The following is a 14,265-nucleotide window of genomic DNA, read 5'->3' as shown; positions in this document are numbered from 1 at the left end:
AACCTATTAAGCCCTTTCAGAAGGCCAAGGAATTAAAATATGTTGAATTAACTCAAGCTTTATAGCAAACACCTTATACAAGGACCTAGAAATAAAACTTTCAAGAATCCAAAAGGATGATCAGAATGTCACAATTTTTAGACATGCCATGATGTAGCATATTTGAGATGCTCTCTGTTCAAAAGATTCAAAGATTCTTCATAACTGGGTAACATCCGTGGCCCTTTTCTGTCTTTACTAGACCCTCTCTGGGTGGTACAGGGTCTCCTAGGGTTTCAACAGCTACGCAAATGCTGGTGACTCACAAATCTCCAGCCCAGACCTCTAGCCTGAGCTCGAAGCCCATATGGCTGAGCTTTGAATCCATATGGGTATCATCATTTTCCCCTCCCATTCTGCTCTTTCTCTTTTATCTCCTGTTTCATTAAAAGCATCTACCTGGATGCTTAAGTCAGGTAGCTGAGCCCCTTCCTGGCTCCTCCCTCTTCTTCTGCCTCACATCTTCAGAGCCTGTAGATTCTGCTTCCCCCAAAACACACATTCTCTATTCCCACTTCTCCCTTAGTTCAGGTACTCATCACTTCTCCATAGATGAGGAACATTCTCCTAGCTGTTCTTCCCACTCCTAGTATGGGCCCCTCCAATCCATTCTCCACAGCCCGGAGGGATCTTTCTAAAAGGCAAAGTTGATCACACCATTCTCCTGCTTAAAATGTCCTACATGAGAAAAGGCCCTTTGTGGCCTAGTTCCTGTCCATGTTGGCAAACAGATCTTTTGTCATTTGTTCTCTCTCTTTCCACACTGGAGCTATAGGAGTCTTCAGATGTCTACTTTTCATTTCTCCATGCTATTGTGCCTACACTAGTACTCTCTCTGCCCAGAACACCCTTCTCACACTCCTGATTATCCTTATTCCTCCTGGAAGTTCCCTAAATCTCTTCAGATTAGTCACCCCTTCAGGGTATTCTTACAGCCTTCGTGGTCCTAGTACTTACCCCGTATTGTAACTCTTCACTCGCCTCTCTTTGCCCACTGGGCTGAGAGCTCCTTGAAGGCTGGGACTCTGTTTCTCACCTGGGAATTCCCAGAGCCTTGCATAGGGCCTGGCTATTGTACATCCTCAATAAAGGTCTGTTGATTAAGTGTAATGCTCTAGAAAGGGGTCATACGTATCTGTACAACTTCTTGCTGGAAGCCAGGCTAAATTAAGACTACAAAGATGCAGATACTACTGAAATGGGAAAATGTGTTCAAACAGAGGTACAGAATTATATTTTTAAGATGCTGGTCAGTCAGGCTCGATTGGAATGTGTCTCTTGTAAAAGCAGAGTAAATTCTTGGCAATTGCCAACTTTAGTACAGCAGCCTCTAGGGAAAAAGACAGTTATGTAGGAGAGAGCCCTGCTCTGTGCACCTACAAACAGAGATTAACCAAAAGGGCACAGGCATGTGCTTAGGGCTGTAACAGTCCCCAAAGATGCAGGTTTAGAACCTTTGTCTTGTTTGTTGCCAGCAAACCAAAAGGCATCTTCCATTGTTTCAGTTATGTAGATTCTTAAGATGAGAATACATGGTAAGCCCCTACAGGCCTTATCAGACATACCTCAATTATGTCTTTTTTTCAAATGAGCTCTCAAAAAGAGCTTGATCCCTGACTTGGAAACGTCAGCCACGTTTTGGCTTATCAGCTATGAAACCTTTAGTATCGTTACTTTTATGCCTGCCAGTCCTCTGCTGAAAAGTTGCCTTCTTGGGTCCTGTCTGCTTTGTTTTCAAGACAGACCGCTTCAGAACATGCCACACTCACATATTTTAGTACTGTGTTTCTCCACTGGAAATGCTATCTACTGCTATTAAACTTGCAGTAGATGGAAAACCCTGGAAAACGCCTGTGCTAGAGTGAAGGCTTGGCTTCTGGCTTCATGGCCCAGTAGAAACCTGAAAGACCCTCAACTGATGAGGGCATAAGCAATTTACTGATTGTGTTATAGAGGGAGAATGGGGTACAAGTGTTGGCTTTGTAAACAAACAGGGCTACCACCCTAACAGGGACTGTCTATGGTTTGAAGCCGGCCCCAGGGGAGTAATTCTGAGTATCACCAACCCAGGGCCTGAACGACTTGCTAGGTAACTTTCAACCACCCCTCCAACAGCCTTCTCTAGGAAAATGTGCTTATCAGAAAATATAATTCTACTGCTTATGTCTTCTATCTTAAAAACATTAGAATTTATCAAGATTTTAAGGTTTCCAAAATTGAATACGAACGGATCTGTTTTAATTAATGACTCCAGTGCATTAAAGAGAAAAACCAGTTTGATTATCAAATCAAGTATCTTTTCTCACAAAGTCGCTATTCCTCCTGCCTGCCTTATTTCAGTCTGGCCTACCCCTACCCCCACTCCCCACCCTGGCCCCTTTCCATCACTGAAACTCAAAAACTTGGGGATTGCTTTGTATTTCTCCCTCCACAGGGCCCTCACATCAGTCATCCAATAGCCAAGATGCATAAATTCTGCTTTAACTACATCTTTCCTCTCTATCTCTTTCTCTGAATTAGCCTGCCACCATCTGAGCTCTGGCCCACCTGATGTATTAATCTTTCCTAGATTAGTAAAGTAGTATCGTGATGCTCTCATTGCCAACTTACCCAACGCTGTCACTCATTTTCCTAAAACACATCTTGGATCACACCTTTCCTCTGCTCAAAAACTTACAAGGGAGCCCCAATACATACTAAATTAATCCCACATCCCCAGATTTCTAACCTACCTTTTCTGCCTTATATTTTATTATTTCAACTATGGGTACACATTTGCTATTCTTTCAACACACTTTGTGCAGTCCCACCTCTGTGCTGTTGCTTATCTCTTGCTTTTCACCCAAGCTACCTGGTTTGAATCCTGCTTCTGTTATTTACTAGCATTGTGCCTCTGTTTTCTCATTTATAACTGGAGGATCATAATATTATCTACTTCATAGGATTTTGTGATGATTATATGTGTAAATACATTTAAAGTTCTTTCAAGATCCCCAGTAAGTGTATTATAATTATTATCCTTTTCAAGAGCTATTTCAAATCAGTCTCTTTAGTGAAGCATCAGTCACTCATTCAGTGTGATTTCTTCCTCTTTTTCTACTTCTTTGAATAGCATTGGGCATATGATGCTGTATTAGTTTCCCAGTTGCTAAAACAACACAAAGGGTTGGCTTAACCACAGGAATATATTATTGGCTTATGGTTTCAGAGGCTGGAAGGCTTGCTTCCTTCCAGGGTCAGCATGTTCTGGCTGACTGGCAGTCTTTGGGGTTCCTTGGCTTTTCCATCAGATGGCAGTGCACACGGTGCTGTCTTCTCTTTTCTCTTCTGGGTTCTATTGACTGCCAGCTTCCAGCTGCTCCCTATGGCTTCTCTTTCTTTCCCAATGTCCTCCTCTTATAAGGCCTTTGGCCATTCAGTTTGGGCAAACCTTAACCAAACATATCTTCAAAGTTCCTACTTACAAATGGGTTCACACTCACAGGACCAGAGATTGGGAACTGAACATATCTTTTGTGGGGCACATAATTCCTAATAAATGCCCTGTTTTAGAATAGTGTGTGTACTTATCTTGGCTTGTACTGGACTATAAACTTATTGAGAGAGAGGAATCTTTAGTCATCCTATATTCTGAAGGAACTTGTATAGCACCTGGCACATCAAAAGGACTTAATACTGGCTAAAATGAAATAAATTCATTTTATCATTTTTAAAACTCTGTTATACAAATCAAGCTGAGTAAAGAATTGCACATATAGATAAGTAAATGAACCATTTGGTCACAAGAATATCATTGGTAAAAAACACTGAGAGTGATGTCATTGGTGTGTACAGCTCTCTGACAGCATCCTTTTCTCCATGTTCTTCATTGCAGGTCTGCTTAGTGGCCTATCTTGGCTTGTTTATGCTTTGTGTCTCATATCAAGTGGATGAACGGACATGTATCCAGTTTGCTATGAAAGTAAGTTGTGCTTTTTCTTTCTCTTTTATAATTGAAATGCAGAAAGAAGTCGTTTGTAAGGGGTTTCATATCTGTTTATTCTAGAAATTGCATTTTTACACAGGACCAAAAAATGTTTAGGAAGGCATTGGTCCAACTCCCAAGGGTAACACTGATTTTGTGTTTTTTTTTTTCAGTCTTTATTTCCATGAACTGGATTGGCATAGAGCATATGAATTCTGCCCTTCAATGCCCTTAAAAGGAATATTGAAAATTCACCAGTTCAACAATACTTGGCTAGGGAAAAGTTGTCTATACCACGTCCACATTTGGGGGGCTATTTGGAATATTTTAGTAAAGAAATAGTTGAAGTGCATTTCCTCTTGTAGGTGGGGCCACTGACACAGAAAAAGTACATTGGGTGTATCGAAATTATCTGTGCCAAGAGTATAAGGCCAAAGGGGGTCTGGGATGTGCATGATTTGGCAAGTGTGTATGTCCTTCATTTGCATGTTTTTTTTCTCTGTTAGTGACAGTTCCTTTGGTTGGAGCTGATTCAAGTACACAGCATTTTCACTGCACACTAGAATCTGCTCCAAAGGAAAACACAGACACACCCTTTCAGAGTTTAAAGAGATAAACACTCAAATTCAACAATCAGACCTAGCAGAAATAAAATTTCTACATTTTCTCTCAACTGCTATAGCAGAGAAAAAAAAAGCTTGCTGCAATATTGGGGGTTTTTTTTTGGTCCACTCACATTGTTTATTTTTTTTCTGCTAAAAATATAAAAAAATTGGATATCTTTTGTTCAATAAAACAAGAAAGCATAAGACATAATAGCTTAGCTATATTCTTTGAAAATTACTAAGATGAAAAAAACATGTGTTAGTGTATTCTAGTATAATTGAAGGTGTTGACATTATAAAAGCAATGTATTGATATTTTAAATCATTCTTTAGAAGAGTAATTCATGGAATGAAAAAGTGTTCACATTATATTAATTAGCAAAAAAAAAAAAAAGCTGGTTACACAAAATGTGTGGTATGAACCTACAAGAAAAAAAAAGTTTTATATGTGCATAGAAAAAGTAGTTACATGAGTGGGGGAATTATGGTTGCATTTTGTGTTCTTCTCTAATTGTGAAATATTCCCCAATAGCTAGAGGTAACTTTTCTAATTAAAAAAAAAAAAAAATGCTGGATGTTATTCTTGAAAAAAAATCAACAGGGTTAGAATTTTGGTTGCTATACCTGCACTTCAAAATTTTATTTTTCCTGTTTGAGGTTTTCCATAAAAGAAAGCCAGAAAATAGGCAAATGTCAGTCCATGATTACTTTTTGGTAGAGGTCTGACTAAACAGCAAGAGTTGGTGATTTAAAGAAAAAAAAAACAGAAAGCCTAGTAAGAGACTGCCTGTCAAATTACAGGAACTTCATTCACCAGATGAAAAACACCCGAACTAGGTTCACCAATTTATGTGAAATACTCTCATATCCCCCCAGATGATCCCAGAAACAGCAGAAGCAAGAAAGCATCTGCTTCAGAGAGGCCCCCAAAGCCATCTCAACATCTGCATGTTAGTTAAAATAAGAAGCAAGGGGGAAAAAAGGCACTGCCAACGTCAGACAGGTTGAGAATTGCCCACTAGGAAGAGTTCATTAGCTATCTTTCTTTTTCACCTATGACAGACAGTGACAAATATGGAGGTACTTTTCTCTTCTCCTGAATGTGACATTTAGTGAAGCTTGCTGCCAGTTCTCTAAGGTGCACTATATATTATCTTCAGGTCGAAAATAAGTTTCAGTCAGTTTCCAGGTTTTCCAAAGGCACGACAGACTACAGCAGAATCCCCTTGTGCTTCTCATACTATTTGGTGGTGGTGGTAACTGGTGGTCGGGGGAGGGGAGGTGGGTTGATAAAATGCATCTTCAGAAGGTGTTTCTCGTCCGCATAACTGCCTTTTAGGGCCCCTATGCTGGCAACCTGACCTAAACATTGTTTGAGAATTTATTCACTCGTGTTGAACGCCCAGACAGCCAGGGCAAGCAAGCCAGAGTTGACAGAGCTTCGCAGTAGTGTGCGCGCGCACACACCCACACACAAACTCACACTCTTAAAAAAAACAAAAGGCAATAGCCACGGGATTTTGTCTCTTCCTCTCAACTGGAACCGTCTCATCGGGAGGCCCCTTGGCAGTCAAGGCGCTCACGGCCACCATCATGGCCCTTTCTTCTTCGGCTCTGCCCCTGAACCGGCGGGCCTTTCCGCCGCGGACTGGGCCCCCTGCCTTTCCGCGTGGCTCCGCTTTCTCCCGGTTTTCCTTGATTTTCAGAAACGTGTCCAGTTCATGTGCTGGCGGAAACGTTCCGGGGCACAGTCCCGTGAGGACGTTTAAAGGGAAACTGCCTTGTGCCCACCTCCAGGTGGCCCCTGAGCTGCTACCGCCGCCTCCGGAGCGGCTTGCCGCAGAGAAGCCCTTACCATTCATGCCACCGGGGAAGGTGATTAAATTGAAGCAGAACCACCAAGATCGTTAAAGCTGCAGCCGGGTACCAAGCAGAGTCCGCTCAAGCAGAGCTTGCGAGCAGGCGGGGACGCGCACCCGCGCTGCTTGTTACATAAGCGTCAGTGCCTTCGCCGTCGCCTCCGCCCCTGCCGCGCGCAACACCGATGGGCTGACACCAGCCAGACGACCGCGTTCCGGCCGGGTCACTAGTGGGAATTTTATCAAGATGTAGTTGCCCGGATTCCCAAAGTCATGGTGAACATTCACTGAGAGTTACATGCCGCTTGATTTTAAATTACAGATTCTAAGTCAGAAACTTGCTGCTCTTGGATGCGTTAAAAGTCGTGAAGGAAACATACCGCACTGTAGATGTAGCCCACAGGCTTTGGGGGATGAGTAAACATGTGTATCTTAAAATGGATCAGAAACCTGATTCTGTGGCTCACTTCTGTTTACTTGATCCGATGCTGTCACCGAGTGGAAGAAGCAGAATCACTACGTGAGCTGTGCACCAACCTGACATATTCAAAGGAGCTAAGGGCGTGGTTTTTCTTTGTGCTTCTTCTGCGGGCTTCTAGCATACTTAAGATGCTCGATTACAACTGGGCAATCTCTGTGTTTATGTAAATGTTTACCTCTATTTTACAAGCCAGGCATGCCTTGTTACTCCCACTGACGAGAATGAGAGAAAGCCGGTGGAGTTTATATCACAAGAGTCCTGAGAACGGGGCAGTTCTTTCCATCTCTTTGAATTTATTTATTTCACAAGTACTTAAGTAGGGCTACTATGTACCAGACACTATCCTAAGCCCTTTATAAATATCAACTCTTTTGATCCTTGAAATAATCCTATGGAGTAGGTGTTATGATCATCATTCCAAGTTTACAGATGAAGAAACAGAGGTACACGGGTGGGACTGATTAATTTACACAAGGTGACTTACCAGTGAGGGGAGAACCAGGCCAACCAAGATTTAAACCCAGGCAATCTGGCTCCCCAGTTCATGTTAATAACTCAGGACTGCTGTGTACTTGTTCAATAGGCACATCTTTAATCTCTGAATCAAAAAGTTGTCTTTTAAAAATAGATAAAATTCCCATTTCAGGAAATGGGATTTTTTTGACAATCATTAGAGAATAATATTTTTGCAACTGTTTGAATTATTGCAGATTGGGAATGAATTAGGGATTACCGCCAATGTTTCAAGATACTCTCCCAATGAATGTGATAGAAATGATGTGTTGCGTGTGTGTGTGTGTGTGTGTAAGTAGGAGGTTTATTGCAAGATCTTCTTTTTTTCTCCCCAGTTCCATCCAGTGATGGCAATAAAATGTGTAGAGAAAACCCCGTTTGGGCCACACCACTAAGCAGATGACTCTCAGGTGGAAAGTATCACTCTAACTTGGGCCTTTCCTGCTGGTAAAGTCATCGATTTCCCCAGGGCAAACAGTTTCCAGTTCCATGCTGGCTGCACTGAAAACTCAGCTACAATGGCCATGCATGGACAAACATGGCCAGCAAAAGTTTAATTTGTCTCTTGCCATCAAGAGTTTGAAGTCAGTCATCAAGTCTGAATATTCTAGAACAACCCAGAATATGTCAAATCTTTTGCCCTATTGGTTTCACAAATAAACCCATACTTTTCAGTCTAACAACTCTGATTTTTGCAGAAAATACAGTCACTGAAAATATTGGTAACAAGGCTCAGGCAATGCTTTCAATATCTCAAATTAAGTATTTCCTTTCTGAATTTTATAATGGTTCCACTTTGTATTTATCTGAGTCCCTTCCTCCAAGGAGCACGAAGCTTGCTGAGTATAAACTGTCCTTGTTACATCCCCATGATGTAACATGTCTCAATAAATTCTTTCACCGATGACAAAACTGGGATACATTTGACAATCCTTTAAATGATTTGAAAATAAAAAATAGTATGTGTGGTTAAGATGTCTTCGATGAGAAGATCCGAAGAATCCAAACTCTTTGGTTTTCTAGCCATATTAAGACAAAAACAGCTTTGATCAGTGTCACTCTTCTCTAGCACCCTCAGACACAGGGTCAATCTGTATGTGATCACTACTGGATTATTTTACAGGGAAACCAGACACATCCTTAGGGCACCAGTGACCAGTATGCATGTGCATGCACGCACACAAAGAAAAGAGAACATTTTAAGTATTTTTAAGACTTCAAAAAAACTGAAATTGTCCTTGTGAGGAAAATTACTCATTTGGAAGACTTTCTTACACTTATTTTAGAGTTTCCTATATATGAGTTTACATTGAATTACATTACATATATTTGAAGATGGAGGAGAATACACTCTTTTCAGAGCTATTTTAATCTGACTCTGCTAATGACTGGACCTAATCTTACTTTGAGGAGTTCACATTCACCAGAATTGCCTTGTAAAGGGCAACTATCGACTGTGGTAACATCAATCTTGCACTAAGAACAGTCCCAAAAGCTGGGGACTCCTTTCCTACCCTAGTACCTCAACATGTGGGGTCACTGAGAGACACGTTTCCAGTAGGTGAGTCCAAATACAAGAATATTTCTTTTCCTATAAAACATTTTATTGTGCCTATGTCAATGAGTACCCACTGTTTTTGATCAAAATATTTCAGGCTTAGGATAAATTAATGAATCATTCAGGGATTCTACAGTTCTTCAGCAGAAGAGCTAGAAGTTTAACCAGACTTTTCCAATCCCAAGGCCAATATATAGGCCAACAATGTTCAAAGCCCTGGTGGCCAAGGAACCATTTCAAGTTTATTTTCAGGCTCAGGAGCCCCACGCTTATGACTGGACTTGGAATGAGACTTATAGGTGATGAAGCTGACATCAAGTCACCAGCCTTCTGGAGCCAGGCTATTTTATTCTGCCAGCAAATTCTTGAGATCCTGGCACAGTTTGAAAATCACTTCATTGAACACAGTCTTTTTTAAAAAAATTAATTATTAACTTGTGTTGCTAGTTGACCAATCATTATTAATTTGGGCCAACACAAAGTTAGTATTATAGAAACGTCTTATTTACTTCCTATTCTTGTTTCAATCTTAGTATCAGCAGTTTTTGAGGCCAAAATAAGCATAGCATGCCTTTCAGGGATGTCTATAGTTTTAGGGATTATTGAATCTGCTTGCTAGATTTATATACAAACATGCCACAATCGAGCTATTATGTTTGACACAATTCATGAAAAGCACCTAACCAACATCTTTATTGCAAATGAAAATGTGATCAGAGTCTAAGGGCTGCTCCCTTTTAAACAGGGAACCTTTTCTATGTCTTGGGCCCTATGTTTCTCAGCAGAGACAGTCCCTCCATCAGGAAATTTCTGGGGGAGAGAAAAAAAAGACAAGTTGTTATTAATTAGCTTTGAAAAATAGGCCATCAATATTCTTCGTAACCAGAAAGGTTTCTTGTGCTCTCTTGCAGCTGTTCTACTTTCTGCTGAGCACCCTCGCCTTGATGGCGTGTGTGCTGGCCGTGGCGTTTGCTGCCCACCACTATTCGCAGCTCACACAGTTTACCTGTGAAACCGCACTCAACTCCTGCCAGTGCAAACTGCCCTCCTCAGAGCCGCTCAGCAGGACCTTTGTTTACCAGGATGTGACTGACTGTACCAGCGTCACTGGCACTTTCAAACTGTTCTTACTTATCCAGATGATTCTTAACTTGGTCTGCAGCCTTGTATGCTTATTGGCTTGCTTTGTGATGTGGAAACATAGGTACCAGGTCTTTTATGTGGGTGTTAGGATGTGCTCCCTAACAACTTCCGAAGGGCAGCAGCAGAAGGTCTAACATTCTTGCTCAAAGGTGAGAGAGAAAACAGCATGCTGACTAGCTGAGGTTAAAAAGAAATTTAAAAAATGACGAAAGAAAAAAAGCCACTATTAACAATGAATAATGAATAATATTCACTGGTTCTAAATGAGTATTTTTATATTTTAAAACATAAAATTTTAAAAACACTTGAGCATTTCTTCAAGTGTCTATAGCATTTGAAAAAGAAATTATTGTGGGGAAAACAAGATCCAAATAGACTTTGGGATATTAAAAGGATACTGAGCATGGAAAGAATGGCAAAGATCTGTCTTTACATTCTGGAGTTTTACCCATTAGGTATATGTGAATTGGCATTTTGTAATCTTCCTTCAGTCCTCCTCACCTCCAACCATTACCCTCACTGTATCTTGGAGGAGGGAAAGAGCTGGGAGAAGAGCTGAAAGACCAGATTGAATGTCTTATTTTCCCTGGTGGAGGTGTTTAAAGGCACAAACAAAAGCTTAAAAGAGCAGAGTAGAAAAGGAAGAGCCTTTGCAAAAGGCTGAATAATTTTAAACACCTGGGTTGGGGCGGCGGTCTCTTCTGTTTAGCTCCTTCAGTTTGGCACTGTAAGTAAATCACTATTAAATGCTTTGGATGATTATCTGCTTCTCCATAATTGAAAGGTGGGAGCAGTTATATTCTTAATGATGTAGAAGGTTTAAAAATAATTACGTTATGCTTCTATTCTATTTTATAAAACAAATCATTAAAACTAATTTCTAGCTAATTGTTAATTATAATTATGCTCAGAAGTCTATTTAATGAGCCCTGGATGTACTTAGGCAGCACTGTTGGTGTTAGGAGAAATTACTCTCACAAGAGAAGAAGCCTAAAGATTCTTTCTTCTGCAAGTCAAGCTTTACAAGGGGAAAAAATATTAATAGCTCAGGTTAAAAACACTCATTTAAACAAAGACGAGCATTTGTAATGGGAAATGTTTAAATGGATAGCACATTTGTGATACATTGAAAAGTATCTCTTGGCAGCTAAGTACTTTTGAGGAAGGCTGGGTAATACTGACGTGTGCTATTCATGAAACTGTATTTGATATGCAATCCTCTTCTGATTTGTGCGCACGGTCAACCTAAAGACTCAAGACAAAGTTTTGAAGGCCTAGTTAAGCAACATGTCCAATGGAAGGTAGTTTATGTTTTGTTTTTAAGTGACTGACTTAACCAAGCACAAGTACCCTATAATGGGAGAGTTCTCTTTTTTATTATTGCTATTTTTAAATTCTGAAAAATATCAATGTTTTAAGGAGGGGGGGTCAAATTCATGGGAATTCATGCAGAGTAAATGTTATCAAGAACTTTCTCCAATAGAATGCTCTGTTGAAAGCAGAAATTCAAGATCATAATTGACCTCAGTTTGCCTCTCCACATGGCCTACTGATATATTTTACTAATCGTGAAATTCTACCCTGAAAGGAAAACATTTTCTTCTTTACAATCAATAACTTCATTGATTGTGATAACGGTGTCAATTTCTGTACAAGATAAATATCCAAATAAAGAGGAAAATGTCAGTTAGCTGGAGGATTGTAAACATTTTTATTGTCCTCCAGATAAAACACCTGATTAACAGATGTTAAAATCATTCCTGTTTTGACTTGCTTTAAAAATGGCCTACCTATACATTAGCCCAGGCCAAGAAGACGCATTGGAGAGTTTGGATAAGATTCTGGTGCAGGTTCCATCACACAGAGAAGTTACGTCTCCAGAATACTAAGCATCCTCATGATGGCCTAAAACATACTTTGCACAAAAAGTGAAAAAAATCCATTGTGACTTTTGACAGTTTCCTACGCATAAAGAAAAATGAGAACCTGAAATGCTGTAGGCTGTTCTTCCAAGAGTGAGAAACCAGGGCTTTAATGCTACTTTCCATGAATCAGCCATGACTGGAAGCACAACTTGAATATCTTTAACAACTTTTTATAGCAAACACTATGGATTTTTATATTAGAAAATTAGTATTAAAAGCACACATCATTAAGGTGCTCCATACTTTACAAGGGATTCACAGGGTAGTGCTTTCTTTTTCTCAATAATATAACTAACAAGAGCTGGCATTTGATAATAGTTAGGTATATATATATTTAAGTCATATATATTTAAAGCATGTATCATACATATGTATATATCTATGTGTATCTGATACATGCTTTAAATGGAACTTTGCTATCGTGTGAGTAAATGTCTTAAATTCCCAAAGCGGGTGGGGGGGGGGAGATCATAAGTGAAGAGAAGGAACAAAACAAAAAACAAACAAAAGCAAAAAAGATGCTTGTGGTGAAAACTAACTGTGTATTGATATGTGTAAGAATTATGTTGCATGAACTACAAACTACTTTGGGCTGGATTTGAAGTATTTTGATGTTGTGTTTTGCAAATATTGAAGTTACAATCACTGAAACAGAAAAGGAACAGATACACAGCTTTACACTTCGCAAAATGTTAACATTTAAAATCTGTCAAGGAGCTGAGATGGTGACTGTGTCTTCTGAACCATAAAACAGTAAAATTTGTGCAATCCTCCTCCTACTCCACCTCCCTCAGAATTAAATGAATCAAGACTCTGGAAAGAGGGGCAATGGCCGGGACTTGGCAGGGCTTGAAACAGGAGGAATACAGCAGCCTAAATGTACAGACTTTGTAACCGAGCCCACTCCCCCGGTCTGTGCCTTCACGTGACCACCATCTGTGCCTCCTGCGCTCTGTCCAAATTTGTGTAGGCAGCTCCTTGGAGCCAGGCCTAAAAATATAGCTACACCCGGGCCCTGGAAACTGTAGTCAAGTAACAGGCCTAACTTTTTTTTTCCTTTTTGAATTAAAAATGTATCTGATCCTTTCTTAGGGGTTTCCAGTTGCACACATCAATGTCTTGTCTGACAGGGGGAACCCATTACATATCCATGACATCAGTCTTTTAATATTCTTAAACTTTCTCTCATGCACACAGTATGTCTGGAATATGTTTATGATTTTTTTGTAAAGGGTATGGACAAAAGGTATCCAAGGGAGATGCTGAAGGACAATGGCGGAGTAGTTATTTAAAGATAATCAGAAAAGAACTTAAAAGCTGCCCTGAAAAATCCAGTCCCTGCCTATCACAAACCATACCTTTACATTTTCCAGGGCTTTTCTCTGAACTATTGTAATGTAGCCATATATTTCTGTAAATCATGCCGGTAATCATTTCTTACTGTACTCAAGGAACTCTATCATGGTTTCATATGTACACTGTATTTTCAGGACAGCGTTAAAAAGAATTGATGGCCAAATATATTGACTCACAGTGGAAACATTTGTGTGGATGAAATCTTAGTGGTTCAGCCTGTGAAATGAATACATTGATTCTTCTGATTTTCTCGTACTTTATTATCTCAAATTATTATACCCTTCAAAAATACTGGTCTGTACTTTGGTGTTGTGGTTTCATTTTTTTGGCATTGAGAAATAGTGAACAGAAAATAAAGTGTTTCCCACATGTCTGAGGTAGTTGTTTTTAAAGGGGATATGTATAATGCAGATTTTCTTTTTTAACAAAACTTTCATAATCTCTGGAGAGACAATGTTCAAATGAGCTTTAAAGTGACTGAACATTGCGTGTAAGCTGGTATACCAACATATCTCCTACATTAGTGTCTACATAAACAAAAAATCTGGATTTGGAGGGCACAAGAACTAACATATATTTGATGCATTTGATCGGTGACAGTCTCTGGTTTACAAGGTCCCCATCATAGAAGTCAAGGTGGGGAATGCCTCCCAGGCAAAAGGAGTCTGAGCTGGACAAAATACTGCCAAAGCTACCTAGAATGCTGGGTCTTCATTTTTATCTAGTAATGTCAAATAAAGTCTGGCTTAATGAATAGGATACGTGTTGGGTGCCACATATTTGACCATATTCTACATTTAATTATATAGAAAAACAGAGAGC

The 14,265-nt window shown here is 39.9% G+C and overlaps 1 protein-coding gene across 2 annotated transcripts in view; it reads left to right on the top strand.

Moving 5' to 3' along the window:
* Positions 1-13,812, top strand: part of SSPN (sarcospan) — a 35,298-nt gene extending 21,486 nt beyond the window's left edge. The window contains exons 2-3 of one of the 2 annotated variants that reach the window (XM_037848093.1): positions 3,914-4,000; positions 9,931-13,812. In XM_037848093.1, the coding sequence (XP_037704021.1) occupies positions 3,914-4,000; positions 9,931-10,296 (453 nt within the window). In that variant the 3' untranslated portion in view covers positions 10,297-13,812. Of the gene's footprint in view, positions 1-3,913; positions 4,001-4,176; positions 4,732-9,930 lie in introns of those variants that run through there. The other variant, XM_037848094.1, reaches the window with a different exon arrangement.
* The last annotated feature ends 453 nt before the right edge of the window (positions 13,813-14,265 follow it).

Source organism: Choloepus didactylus, chromosome 8 (genome assembly GCF_015220235.1).
Source record: "Choloepus didactylus isolate mChoDid1 chromosome 8, mChoDid1.pri, whole genome shotgun sequence".
Lineage (NCBI taxonomy): Eukaryota > Metazoa > Chordata > Mammalia > Pilosa > Megalonychidae > Choloepus > Choloepus didactylus.
Note: the sequence above shows the minus strand (reverse complement) of the source record. Positions and strands in the feature narration are given on the sequence as shown.